This window comes from Dipodomys ordii, unplaced genomic scaffold (genome assembly GCF_000151885.1).
Source record: "Dipodomys ordii isolate 6190 unplaced genomic scaffold, Dord_2.0 Scaffold1, whole genome shotgun sequence".
Classification (NCBI taxonomy): Eukaryota; Metazoa; Chordata; class Mammalia; order Rodentia; family Heteromyidae; genus Dipodomys; species Dipodomys ordii.
Window position 1 is genome coordinate 64,289,508 of NW_012267217.1, and position 14,048 is coordinate 64,303,555.

The window sequence follows — 14,048 nt, forward strand, 5'->3', positions numbered from 1 at the left end:
TAACATTCTTTTTTCTGTTGGCCTTAAACCACAGCTCTCCTGACCTCTGTCTTCTAAGTAGCTGGGACTACAGATGTGAGCCACCACACCCTGAGTTTGTTGTGTTTTCTTTGTTAATTGGTCCTCCGTTGTGATGGCATGGTGTGTCTTGATCCATAGTAGTGTGTTACCCGGGTTTCAGATGTTCTGGCAAAGTATCTGAGAGAATCTACCTAAAAGAAAGAATGGTTCATTTTGGCCCATGGCTTCAGATAGTTCATTCTGTGGTTGACTGGCTCCATTGCTTTCTGTGTGACAAGGCAGAGCTTCGTGGCAGGAATTCCTGGCAGGGGGATCTGTTTCACGTCCTGGCTACTGGAAAGTAGTGGGAGGGGGGAGAGGAGAAGCCAGTCCCATCAAGAGCACATCCTCAATTACTCACTTCCTTCTACTAAGCCACACCTCCTAAGGTTCCTCTGCCTCCTGACAGTGGCACGGGCTGTCAATCAAGCCTTCACCACAGGGCCTCTGGGGACCATTTAATACCCAAACCATAACCGTGATGTTCCTTGTTCCGAAGTGAACTTGGATATTATTAGAGTGCCTCCCCTCACCCCCAACTCCTGGACCATCAAAGGGCAGGGTGGATGGGGTTCCTGACACATATTTGGAGCCAAGCCCAGCACCATTCTGGTGAGGTGGCTTTAGTTCCTCTTTCTCTACCCATGGCCTCATCTCTCTCCTGGGAGGCCTGGGAAGAAGGCCGGAAGCATTTTGGTGCAGTGGCATTGGAGGGCAAACTGAGTGGGAGGGACCAAGAGGCAGAAACTGCCCAGGGCTTATTTTAATGCCTGCTCCTGTGTTCTGGGCTCTGCACACAGCTCTTGGAGAAGTGGATCTTGTCGGAGAAAGAATGGGAGCGGGAGAAGGCCATGCACCTCCATCTCCACCTCATGCAGATCTATGTCCAAACTATCGGCGTCTGTGTGAGTCCGGTCCACCCAGCCCCAGCCTCCTGCAGATGTGAGAGGAATACTTCTCAGATCAAACCCTGCCCTGAAGAGTCCCTTAGGAAGAGGCTGTCTTGAGCAAGGCAGGGCCGGGGAAGAGGACAGGCTAGAGAGTCGATGTAGATCAGGTTTTGTGGGGTAGGAGGCTCCTGTAGAGGTGGAAGACCTCTGAAAACACAAAACAACAAAAAACCCAGGCCACACAACTATGCATACCACATGGGAAAGAAGGCATTTGTTTAGAATGAGATACTGGATCACTACAAAGTCACTCATTTTACATGTCAAAGTACCATAGACATGTTTTTCTTGATTCACCGGCTGATGGCTCCGGAAGTCTCCTTTCCTGCATTTGTTGGGTGTATTCCCAGTGCTTTGACTTCAGGGATGGCTGTGCACTGGAGGCCAATGGCATCGTGGGGGTGGGGTGCGGGGTGGCCTCGGCGTTCAAGGGTGGTGCAGTAAGACCCTGGAGGACCTGAATGCGGGTGGGCGGAAGGCCGGCCAAGCGCCAAGCGAGCCAGGACGGACACTAAGGGATGCCGGAGGCCACGTGCCGAGGCGAATGTGCTGCCTGTATGCTCCGTCTCCCTGACAGAGGCACGCTGTTACTGACTCCACTCCACAGACAGGCAGCACGAGACACTGAGAGGTGACCAGGCCGCTCAGCTAGTGCTGGAGCCCAGGCCTCAGTTACAGAGATGAGGCAGTTTTCTGGACATAGAAACAAGACCTGAGCTTACAGCAGGGACCCCGTAGGCAGGACCCCTCCAATCCTGGCAGATTGGCCTCCATGGGACCAAACGTGGGGTGGGGGGAGGCTGGTGCCTGGGTGGGAGGCAGCAACCTCTGTGACCCCGAGAAGTGTTTTCACAGCAGAGCTCATTTTCCCTTGCTGCCCCTGTGAGGATGAGGATGGGGGGTCAGCTCTGGGGTCTCCTGTCCCTCAGATCCCCCTGAAGCTGGGACAGTTTGGCATGCTTGTTGGACTCATCGCCCCGTACACCTGTGACACCCACAAAAGAACCCGCATCACCTCCAGCAATGTCCTGTCCAGCCTGCTGGAGCTTCACGGTATGGGAGACGGGCTGTGAGGGACTGGCACCGGGGGGCAGTGTGGACCAGCTGCTGCACGTGAGAGTGGCCTGCTTGTGTGGGCAGGCGAGGGCACAAAAGAGGGGTTGGCAGAGAGGCAGACAGACAGACAGACAGAGTGAGCAAGTGACAAGAGAGAGACAGAGACAGAGATAGAGACAGAACAGCAAGCAGGAGAGCTCAACGAAAGGCTATGGAAGTTCACAGCAGGAGAGACTCATGGCTTCTGGTTGATTTTTGTGGACACATGCTAGATAAAGTCAACTCACAGACATCAAGAACTGGCCAGAGCTGAGCCTGAGGGAGCGTTGCTCCCCCAGCTGAGCTGTGGGCAGAGCTGATCATGTTCAAAATTGTGTCTCCAACAGTAAGCCAGACCTGCTCCTTATGGGGCGCTTCCAAGGAGAGGGAGCTGGAGAAATGCAAGGAGGACCTCTGGGGCACAGACACAGAGACAATTTTCTGTGCCTCCTCCAGAATCGCCAAGGTGATGATCGACTGGTCTCGGGAGGACATGTCTGAGCCATCTCTTGGGGTCAGGGCCCTTCTTGGCTGGACATCTCACATTCTCCTTTGGGGAGGTCCCAGCCTTTGCGATCCCCAAGGTCTGTGCACTGAAATGGCCCATACCTGGTCAGGTCCCCAGTGGCTGGCACAGACGGAGGTGCCAAGCACTCCGTGGCACCCTGGCCCATGGATCCAGACAGCCCTGCACAGGGGCTTTGGCACGTGGGTGTGTGGAAGGTGCACTGAAGCGTAGGCGTGCCCAGTCAGGACTTAGCAGGTGCCACCAGGTTCCTTCAGCCTCGGGGGCAGAGGCAAAAGACAAGTGAGAGGGCGCCGGGGCTCGGGACAGGCAGGCCATGGGCTGCAGAGTGAGGACAGGGAGTGAGCCCAGCAGGGGCGGCAGGCATGAGGACGGAGAGGAGCTGGGGAAGCGGGCTGAATCTTTGTCACAGAGGACGAATGTCTGAGCAGAGCCAGGATCGGGACAGTGGGTGGAGGCTGGACGGGGAGCCCCGCGGGGCCATGGCCCCAGTATCAGGGCCACCTCGGGATCCGTCCCAGGTAGAGCCATGAGATGGGGAGGAAGCGGAGGAGTCAGAGGAGGGCCCGGGACTTGGCTTTGCTCTGGCCCCAGGTATTCTGCGTGGAGTTGAACTGCGACGAGGTGGTCGCACTCATCCAGAAGCTCTGCGAGAACATTGGCGCCATGGACCTGCAGCACGACAAGGCCGCTGTCACCTGGATAGGCGTCCTCCTTCAGATGCGCGTCAAGGAGCTGGAGGACAAGGTGGCAGAGCCCAGCAGGGGGTCGCAGAGGTGGGCTGGGGCAGACAGGTGTACCCCAACTCCCGCTCCTGCGGTACTCGCCGAGACCACCTTCCCTCAAGCCATGTTTGCTAATGAGGAGGAAGGACTAGAGTTCTAGAAGGAGAAAGCAATCTGCCCAATTGTGACCTGGTCAGTAAGAGGATAGAGAGCAGAGGCCCACCCTCCCCCACGCCAGAGACCCAATATATGACTCCGAGGAGGAGACCAACAACGTGTGCTGGGCAGCATACTGGCCATTTAACTTGCCCACTGTCCTCCCTGGATGAGGTATGTCCCACAGGAGTGCCCCAGTGACCCCTGCCGCCCTCCCAGGTGGCCGAGGTCCTAGGAGCCATCCTGGTCCACTTGCCGGTGGTGGACCATGTGGAGGTGCGGCAGCTCCTCATCGAAGGCATCCTCCTGCTGGCATTCCACCACCGGGAGACCGTCCTCACCTCGCTCCTGAGGCAGCCCCTGCCCATGGAGAGGTGGGTGTCCTGCGGGCGGCAGGCAGGCCTGGGCAGGCTGGGCCGTCCCTTGTCCCCACCTGGAGATGGGGCAGAACCCAGCCCTGTGTCTTGTACTGGAGGTGCCTTCCCTGGGTGAATCACTGATTCCGAGCCCATCACTGTACTGAATCTGCATCCTGCCCCTCTCCTGTCTTGGTTACCCACTCTGTGTCAACTCCCTGGGAGTCCAGTACCTTCCCTTTTCTTCCCTGTGGGGAACAGAGCCCTGGGTGCTTAAACCACAGTATCTCAGACAAGCTTTGGAGATACTACAGCCTGTCCCACCAGAGGGTGGAAGTGACTTGTCTTATGCCCCAGGAGATGTGATGGCCCAGTCTCTAGTCATGGGTACCACCATCCCGCCCTTTCTTGCTCTGCCTCTACAGAGAGCACCAAGCTCCTCTGTGTGGGCAGGAGGTCCCCAAATGTGGGGAGTGGGTTTGGGGAGCTGCTTCTCACAGGGAGCCCCACTAAGAGTCCAGGTGAGGGGCTGGCAATTGGCTGGTGAGTTACCAAGGGATACGGCCTTAGGAGCAATCTGGGGTGAGGGGGGTCCGTGTGCAGTAGGTACATTCCCAGCCGTGTACTGCCAGCTCCTGCTGCCCTTCTCAGCCACATCACACTGGCTTTCATTTAGTTCAGCAAAAGCTGTATTGGTTAGCGATCACTGTGTAACAAAAGTTACCAACTTAGTTGCTTTGAAGGACTCTCACGTCTTAGCTAACAGTTTTTGTGGGTCAGAAGCCTGGATGGGACTTAATCTGGTCTTCCGGTCAGGGTCACAAGACAACTGAAGTGTCATCTGTCTGCATTCTAGACCCAAGGGCCTCCCCCCAGACTCACGGGGCTGCTGGTAGAGTGTCTTGCTGTTGTGGGGGTGAGGTTTCTGCTTTCTTCACTCATTCGACCATTCCCCTGAGGTCACCATTCCCCACCCCTAACTTAGTCTGTGGATTCAGGTGGGCAGTTTGCTGGTGCCAGCGTTGAAGCTGTAGCCCTTTAAAAGCTACCAGACTCTGGAGCTGTGAAACTGGCTTGGCGAGTCTCCACCCTAGGGCATTCTCCTCTCAGCAGAGCCCTGGGCTTGGGTTGAGGATCAGGAGGGCCATTGCAGGGGACAGATCTCGGCAAGGCATAGTGCGCCTCTTGTGGCATATGGAGAGAGAAATACCCTTCTTGAAAAGTGTGCCAGGAAGATTAGCTGAAAGAGCATCAGTGTGTGGCCTCAGATGCCCCGAGGCAGTTGGATGTCATCCAGTGTGGGCTGGGTGGGGACCTGGAGACCACCTACCCAGGGCCTCTGCGGGAGAGCAGAGGTTTTGCAATGGCAGCTGGGCCCAGAGGCAGGGATCTGGTCCTGAGTCTGTGATCGGCAGTGGCTCATGCACGTCACCTTCTGAGATGCAGCTCTCAGAATTCAGTCGGGGGCTAGCATGAGGGCCGCTCACTGGGGCCTGTGGCCGGACCGGCACGAGGCCACCGTCCTTGTGCCTGTCTTTGGCTAGCCATCTGAGGCAGGTGTGGCTGGCGGTGGCGGAGAACGCGCCCTTCGCAAGGACCATGCTCCACGGCCTGCTGGACCGGCTGCAGTCGCGGTTCGCCCCCAAGGTGAAAGCCACCTCGAAGGCTGACATCTGGCGCCTGGCTGCAGTGGACCCTCTGATGGTGGGTTGCAGGGGCAAGCCCCTGGCTCCTCAAGGGTCTGGGGGCCGGGCCCTTTGATGCCCCTGCGGCCCTTCTCCCTGCAGACCCAGTGTGCCATCTATCTGCTCATGGAGAAGATGGACAAGGATGACAAGTTCGCAGAACTGCTCCCCGACCTCATCTACACCTTCGTGCTGCATCTGGGCAGCAGCCACAGGCCTGAGGCCGCCTCGCCGGTCCTGAAGACCTGGAGACTGGTCCACACGGGGGCCCTGCCCGAGGAGATGAGCATGCAGAGGTGCACGGGGCAGGCGGGCAGGCGGGAGCGGGCTGTGGCGTGGCCAGCAGCGGCTCAGGCCGTTCTCACTGGGTCCTTTGGAAGCTGCTGCGGCCCCTGGGTCACCTCCCCCTCTGGGGGCTGGTGGGAGACTCATTTCAGTCATCCCCTCTCCTTCATGTGTGTCCAGGTGGTGTGGTTTTTCAGTTGGCAGACCCATTGCCTTTCACGGGAGGCCCAGCAGGTGGCAGCCGCCTCACACACACCACTTCTTTCCAGGGTCACCATCAAGTGCATGAAGCTTCTGTTCAAGAATGTCAACAGCAAGCTCCTGGCCAAGGCCTTGGAAGAGCAGTCTGTGTGGACCTTGCTGGAGAATGAAGGGACCTTCCTGGAGGGAGTGAGCCTGCTGGCCAGGTGGGGCCCGGCTCTGATGAGGGCAGAGGGCACAGGGCAGAGGGCATGCGTAGAGGCATGTCCCGGTCACGGAAGCCCCTGTGAGCACCCCAGCCAAATCCCTCAGTTCTGGGGTCCCTGCACTCTGGGATGGCAGTGCTGTGCAGGACAGCAGGCACCTTTGATTCCGTCTCTCCTGCTCCAGAGCAGGAGATAGGAGGCCAGAGAGGAGAGGCCAGCCAGGGCCACACAGCCGAGCCAGGCAGGATCGGCGGCTGTGACTCACTGGGTCCCTGTCGTAGCTCAATCCTCAGTTCTGGTCCCCAAGAAATGGAAAGTATTTCACTGACAACTCCCACCGAGGTTCCTGGGGATGAGGAAGAGGCCCAGAGATGTTTCGAGATCTCATGGTCATCCCGCAAGCTGGCAGCAGACCCCCGAGCAGCAGACTGGAGCTGGGGTGACCCCGCTGACCCTGGGCCACCCCTTCTCCCCTTCGCAGGCTGTGCATACAGAACATGGAGGTCCACAAGCGGAGGCTGTCGGAGCTGGTGCTCGGGGGCCTGGGTTCTGAAATCCTGAGCTGCCGCGTGAGCAGCACCGCGGTCTGTGTAGAAGTGAGGTGCCCGGACCCGGTGGGGGGTGGATGGAGGGGGGAGGGTGTCCCCTGGACCCATCTCTAAGGGAGGCATCCAGACTCTAAGGGACATGTGAGTGTGGAAGGCAGGCCGGTCCTTCTGTGAGTACAGACACCTTCCTGCTTTCATTCACTCACTGCCTGACTTAGTACAGCCGGGCGCTACAGGGGAAATCGCGGCTGAGGCAGCCCAGCCCAGAGGTGAAGCAACCGGAGTTATGCTAATGTGAGTGGGGCTGCCCAGAGACCCCGAGGAGGCACTGCGCTCCGGCAGGGCAGGCTCTTCAGGAGGGCTCCGCAAGGTGGAGACCTTGCCGGCCAGGAAGGCGGCCACTTGGCCCAGCTATTCTAGCATCGCTACAGTCCTCAGGAGAGCGGAGGAGTGTAACTGTGCTGCTGTGTGGAATCCAGCGTTTTCTGTGAAGGGGTCTCACTGTCCATAAACAGTTGTCAGTATTTATTTAGGAGACACAGCCACACAACCGTTTGAAAGCCAGCAGGCATGGCTGGGGGACACTTCCTTGGTGGACAGATGCTTAAACGTCTGTTTCCACATGTCTCTCTTTAGATTATTTTCCTCCACCACTTACAAACATGAGAATAAATCTTAGCTTTGCAATGTACAAAAGCTCCTGGCCTCTGCACGACCAACCAGGAGCCATGGTCATGGTCCCCTCCATCTCCGTGTACACCCCCACAACAACAGCAAGGCGAGATTTACACTCGTAAGTGGCCAGCAGTTAGAATGGCCCAATGACTGGCCAGGCTCTGGCCTGGGGGAGGGGAGACTTGTTTCTCACACCACAGCTGGGCAGCTCTGAGTTCCTCAACATCTCTACCTTTAACTTCTCCCTGCTGAAACCAGAGTGGCCCAACCTCCACAGTAGATTGGATAGAACAAGATAAGCTAATGAGTAAGCGAAGGTGCTCAGTAAGCTCTCACTAGTGGCTCACTGACTATTGCTTTTCAAACATTAGTTTCAGCTTTTAAGAAATAAATTCCTTGGGGGCTGGGAAGGTGGCTCAGTGGTAGAATGCTTGCCTCGCATGCATGAGGCCCTGGGTTCGATTCCTTAGCACCACATAAACAAAAAGAAAAAAGCCGGAAGTGGTGCTGTGGCTCAAGTGGTAGAGCGCTAGCCTTGAGCTGAAGAGCTGAGGGACAGCGCCCAGGCCCAGCGTTCAGGCCCCACGACTGGATCCAAAAAAAAAAAAAAAAAGAAAGAAAGAAATTCCTTTAAGGCTTCAATTTGATGAGAATTTCATTTTACTCATTTTACCAGTTCTGATGCTTGAACTCAGGGACTGGGTGCAGTTCCTGAACTTCTTATTGAAGTCCAACACTCTACCACTTGAGTCACAGCTCAACATCTGGCTTTTTTCTCATTAATTGGAATTAGGATTCTTATGTACTTTCCTGCCCAGGCTGGCTTCAAACTGCAATCCTCAGATTTCAGCCTCCAGAGTAGTCAGGATTATAGGTGTGAGCCACCAGTGCCCAGCTTAATGAGCCTTTTTATACACTTAAAATTCATGCTGAGAAGTTAGGACTTGGTCCCAAGGAGCATGTAAAATGGGGCGTGGTTGCTTCCCGCCAGTCTACCTGGGCCTTCATAGGTGCTCAGGAGGTGCTACGGGGACAGAGAGGCTCAGGTGGAGGCTGGCGTGAAGGCTAGCAGGATGAGAAGCAAGGCGGAGACAGCACCTGGGAAGGCAGAGCCGCCGTGCCCAGAGGGCTTCGGGCGCTGGGCTGGGGCTGGCCGCTCGGTTAGCTCGGTGCTCTTGCCTCTGGAGCCACCTACTTGGTGTTCTCTACTTTAAAGCACACTTGGGCATTCGTGTGTGTGTGTGTGTGCGCGCGCGCGCACGCGTACATCCCGCAGGTCTCTGTCACCCTGCAGTCTTGGCAACTCTGTGTGCCCGGGTGAGATGATGCTCTGAAATCCATGGCACTCTGTGCCTCTCTGTTCTCAAGGCTAGCGCTCTACCACTTGAGCCACAGCGCCACTTCCAGCTTTTTCTGTGTATGTGGTGCTGAGGAATCGAACCCGGGGCTTCATGCATGCTAGGCGAGCACCTTTCCACTGAGCCACCTCCCCAGCCCCTCTTGTGCACTTTTCTTCAGACATGGGTGGATGAGGCTCTTGCTCCATATACTAATGTCAACAAACCCCAGAGGACAAGTGAGTATGTATCTTTGTGCAGGCAACAACAATCTCGCATTTTCCTTACTGGTGGTATATAACAATCACGAGGCAGGTATGGTTTGGTCCTTCGGGTTCTAGAGGAGGAGGCCGAGGCACTGGGCCCTCTCTTCTCCTGCTCAGAGCCACCGTTTTGCTCATCATCTCTGCCCCTGACCCCCTGTCCACTTCATTGCTGAGAGGTGGGCCTCCGTTGGGGGTAATTGTAAACATGCTCCCTCTTCTAGTTGATGAGCGATTCAGTTCTGCACCGGGAGAAACTGCTGAAGTCTGCGGTGCTGACGCTGGGGCAGGGCGTGGACCAGGAGGAGGACGAGGCCCTGCAGGTGCTGTCTCTGCGAGCTCTGGGCAACATGGCCCTTGGGGCCCCCAAGAAGGTACCGAGTCAGCCCTGGCCCATTTCCTGGGGGGCTGAGGCCCCCATGGGTTAGCAAGTGAGCAAGGCGGGGGCTGAGCTGCCGGGGCCCCTGCAGGTGAAGCAGCACCGCAAGGTCTTGCTGGAGAAGTGCCTGGGCTCCCTGCGGAGGGCCCCGAGCAGCTGTGTGGCCGCCGAGAGCATGGAGGCCCTGACCAAGATTCTGGCCGAGCTCCGAGAGGGCGACATGGGGTCTTCATTTGAAGCCGTCTGTGAGCAGTGCCGGGGTTTCTTTGACAATGTGAGTGCAGAGGAAGCCTTCCTCGGCGTCCTAAGTGGGGGTTTCTGATGCTATAACAAAACACCCGAGACTTGGAAGTCTACAAAGCATGGAGGCTGGCGTAGCTCACAGATCTGAAGGCTGGTGAGGGTCTCAATGTTGCCTCATGTGGTGCCAGATTGAGTCTCTTCTTATAAAGCCACGGATCTTCATTACCTCCAGGGCCTTCCCCCTGCAGTGCCATCAGCGGGTGGCTGGGGGGAGAAGTGTCTAGCACTCTTTCCTAACTCTTAGGGGTCACATTCCAACCACAGTGCTCAGCTTGCTCAGTGCGTGAGGGGGGCAGCGCCCAGCAGCTCAAGAAAAGAATTGGGCTGTTGTATTGTAGAATGAGCTGGGGTTGTGGTGGTTGGTGGTCGCACCTGGTTCAGGTGTGCCTTGGCGGTCACGAGATCTCTTAAACTCTGTCTTGTGCTAAGTTACAGATAATCAGTGCTGTTGGATCTGAGTACTCCTGAGCTCAGGCCTGCTAGGCAGGAAGTGCTCTCTGAGCCAGTGTGTACCCCTGGGGTCCCTGTGGCGTCTGGGCCTGGGTAGGTGCTAGGATGTGTTCAGAGTCAACACCAGCTCCTCTGCAGGGAGGGGAGGGCCCCAAAGCCCAGTCACGCTTAGTCTCCCCAGTGTCATATGAGTCGTGTGGAGGGAGATTCTACCCCCGTGGAATGATCCAGGAGGCTGAGCAGGGCCCACAGCACTGACAGTGGTCTGTGAGGAATGCCGGGAGGCTGTGCAGGACCTCCGCTTCTGGAATGTCAGCCTGTCTACACTCTGGCCACAGGAGAGCGAGCTGCTGAGGCTAAAGGCATTCACCCTCTTTGGGAAGCTCGCAAAGGTGGTTGGGATTTCCAAGAAGCATTTCTTCAAAGGCGAAGTAAAGAAAGCCTGGATCGCCCTCATGCTACACTGCCAGGACCCCTGCTCCAGCACAGCCCAAGTAAGACACACCCTGGTCCTCTGTCCCCACAAACAACCAGTCCTGAGGGTCCTCATTAGTCTTTCCTGGGTGCCCAGTGGCCACCAGCTTGTCCCAGCTCACATGCAAGCTGGGAACATAGGGGCCATTTAGGTGACTCCCAAAGCAGCTTATTAAGCAATCTCAGCTCTGTGCAGAAATAAATGTGGTTTCCTTTTGCTCCAGTGATTGCCTACAGCCATTCTCTGCCCAGTCCTCCTTCCTTCCAGACGATTCTATACCTTGCAGACTAATACTGCAGGACTTTGTCTGGCCACTTTCCCCCTCCCTGTGGGCAGGTCCAGCCGGGGCTGCTGGGAGTGGAGCCTCGGCTCAGCCCCCCTTGCTGTGGGTGGGTGGGGCCTAGGGCCCTGGAGAGCAAATGCTGGCTGGGAGATGATCTCGTGGGATCTGCCGTCCTCCCCGAGGCTCCTTGCCTCCACCTGGCCCGTGACCACAGCGCCTGGCTTCTCCTTCGCGAGTAGGGCTGGCTAGCGGGGAGGTGGCTGGGCTTGGGGTGTTCAGTCTCCTCCCATAAACCTTGGATGGAAGTGGCCCCACATACGTACTCCAGTCTTTCAATGGTGCCTCAGTCCCGGTTCTGGGGACCACACATGCTTACACCCTACCTCTCTGAAGTTGGGATGGGGGGTGTTGGGGGTGGGGTGGGGTGGATGTGGTTCTGGCAGGGGTGAGGGGTGAAGGGCACTCCCCACACTGGGGTGGGCTCTCAGGAGTGACAGGTCAGCACGTGGTGGTTCCCTGGTGGCTCCCACTGGCCTCCGTCTATAGCCACAGCGTTGTCTTGCTCCGTCAGTGGTGGGGCTGTGGGGTGCACTTCAGGAAGGGGCTGGAGGCACACCCAGAAGGGCCGCCCCGGGGCAGCAGTGAGGCCCCACAGCTCATGTTGTGGGGGACACACCCACCTTTCTCCAGCAGCCCCAGGAGCAGAGGCAGGGCTGGTAGAGTGGACTTAGAAGGATGAGGAGGTGCACAAGAATGCTGGCAGAGCTGGTCCCTGTCCCCCAGGGCAGCCATCTTGAAACAGGCAGCCCTCCCAGCAGCCTCCGGGCCCGCTCCTCTCCAACTGTGGAGGCCTTTCTGGGGCTGTCTCTGCCTAACTGCAGTGGCCCCAGCACTGACGCCCTTCCTCCTGCTGTCTGTGTCCTTCCAGGCCTGTATGGCCACCATGTTTCAGTGTGCGCACTTCTGGGGCTGGAAGTCCCTGGGGAATCCCTCAGCACGAAGCAACGCCAGCAACAGTGATGAGATGACGGTGTTCCAGACAACAGTGTGCTCCTTCCTGGTGAGGAAGCCTGGGTGAGGGCTCAGCCATCCCGGGACGGGGGGGGGGGCGGTTAACACGTTACCCAGGGGCCAGCCATCCCAGGGGCCATGAGAAGGGGGGGCATCCAATAGTGGTAGACTGCAAGCCACGTGCCGATGTTAAGTTGCCGCCTTCCAAACAGCGAGGAGGCCAAATCATGATCACTTCAGCACATGATAAAATTACTACCGCCACATACAAAGGATCATGATCTTTTGCGTTTCTGCAGCACTTGTGCTTAATTTGGACCAGCCAGGTGCCAGCGCTCGGGGCCGCGTGCGGCTAGCACTCACTGGGTGGGCCTCGTAGGCTCAGGACCAGTGTCACTGCCCCTCTAGAATCCGATGATGCTCTTGAACGTGCCCAGCTTGCCCACCTTGCTGTGTGATGCTGACATGAGTCCTTGTCTTCTCTGGGAAGACCCTGTCGGTGAAGGGCACTGGGGCCTCAGACAGCTGGCAGCATTGCCTCTGCCCACCTCCCAGATTGCATCCTCCAACGCTGTGCATATACCACTTTCTTTTTCCAGACTCAGAAAAAACCTGCCATTCTCTATGGCTTCTTGCTGGAAACAATGACGTATACTGAAAACAACTTCTCAAGAATCAGAATTGCCGCTTGCAACTTGGCAGGTGCATTCAGGCCCTCCCTGACTTGGTGGATCTTAGAGGCCATCTGGTCAACCGCAGGAGTGGATGGGGAGGGAGGGAGGTGACAGAGCCACATCCCTTACTACACCATACCTGATCTTGAATCAGGCTCCTCCTTGCCAACCTTGGCTCCAAATCCTTGAACCAGCCTGTCGCAGACCTAGGAGAAGGGTGCACCCGCTGACCTCTGACCTGTGCGATGAGTGTCTCTGGTTTTTGCCTTAGGGATTATGATGAAGCAGATGTCTACCTCCTACCTGAAGCAGCTGGACTTTGAGGTGCTGCGGAATGGTAAGTGGCTGAGGCTTCGCTCTGCTGGGTCCATGGCTTACAGGACCTGGGCGGAGCTTGGGAGACCTTTCTGCAGGAAGGACGGGTGGCCTTGTGCTGGGGGCATTGAGGAAGAGGGGGAAGGTAACCAGGCCAGGAGATGCTGCACCCGGGGAGGATGGGCACTTTCTGGGAAGACAGCTGTTTGATGCGTGGCTTCTACATAGACCTGCAGTCCTGTGTGTGCATGTATGCATGTAGGTATGTATGCACATACGACGGATGACCTTCCTGTCCCTGTCAGTTGTAACTGAAGCCCTGGAAGCCCCTGGCTGCCCATGTAGGCTCTGGGTCAGCACGCGCCACCCCAGGCAGCGGCTGCGTGGTCCTGACCGGCCGGCCGCTTCCCTCCTCTGTGCCCTCAGCGCTCCAGGAGCTGCAGCTGGACTCAGACGCTGGGGTGAGGAGGGCGGCCCTGGAGGCGCTCAAAGTCCTGGACAGCTGCAGTCAGCGCGGGCTTGTGGCTGCGCCCACGAGTGTCCCGAGCGATCCAACGTAGGACAGGAACAGCGTCCTGGAGCAGCAGGTCCTCCCACAGCGACACAAACCCGTTTTTGTAGGAAAACCTTTTGAAAAGAACGACTATTCTTTCCTTATCTCCCACCGAAATAAACTTCCTTTGCTACATGGAGTGCAGGCTGCTGACCACAAGGGGCAGAGCACCCCAGAACCAGATGAAGGGGCAAAGGGCAGCCTGGCCCTCACAGGCCCCAGCTTCCTCGCTCTCCCCTTAGCCCACAGGGCCTGGGCCTCCTCCCGCCCTCCTATGCATCCTCACACAGGGCCGCCCCACCCATGGCCAGGGGAGGGGCAGGGTAGCAGCCCCAACAGCAAGGCCCTCACAGAACGGCCCAGCTAGCGGCCCTCCAACCCCAATGGAGGCGCTGAAGGCAGCACCAACGGTCGGGGGTGGGGGTGCTTCAACAGAGGGAGCTTCTGAATAACCCAGAGCACCCACAGCAAGCCCTCTCTACAGTGGCGGGTTTTAAGACAAATAGTGAAGTTGTTTTTCTGCCCAGTGATGAAGTT

General features: G+C 57.4%; 1 protein-coding gene across 1 annotated transcript in view; it reads left to right on the forward strand.

Annotated features, from left to right (window-relative positions):
* Positions 1-13,579, forward strand: part of Mroh2a (maestro heat-like repeat family member 2A) — a 42,334-nt gene extending 28,755 nt beyond the window's left edge. Inside the window, exons 26-41 of the mRNA XM_013022981.1 lie at positions 861-965; positions 1,940-2,063; positions 2,453-2,571; positions 3,226-3,378; positions 3,732-3,886; positions 5,413-5,572; positions 5,656-5,849; positions 6,108-6,245; positions 6,727-6,841; positions 9,293-9,442; positions 9,539-9,721; positions 10,539-10,694; positions 11,887-12,018; positions 12,569-12,671; positions 12,915-12,980; positions 13,385-13,579. Coding sequence (XP_012878435.1) covers positions 861-965; positions 1,940-2,063; positions 2,453-2,571; positions 3,226-3,378; positions 3,732-3,886; positions 5,413-5,572; positions 5,656-5,849; positions 6,108-6,245; positions 6,727-6,841; positions 9,293-9,442; positions 9,539-9,721; positions 10,539-10,694; positions 11,887-12,018; positions 12,569-12,671; positions 12,915-12,980; positions 13,385-13,518 — 2,187 coding nt within the window. The 3' untranslated portion in view covers positions 13,519-13,579. The remainder of the gene's footprint in view (positions 1-860; positions 966-1,939; positions 2,064-2,452; positions 2,572-3,225; positions 3,379-3,731; positions 3,887-5,412; positions 5,573-5,655; positions 5,850-6,107; positions 6,246-6,726; positions 6,842-9,292; positions 9,443-9,538; positions 9,722-10,538; positions 10,695-11,886; positions 12,019-12,568; positions 12,672-12,914; positions 12,981-13,384) is intronic.
* Positions 13,580-14,048: the final 469 nt, after the last annotated feature.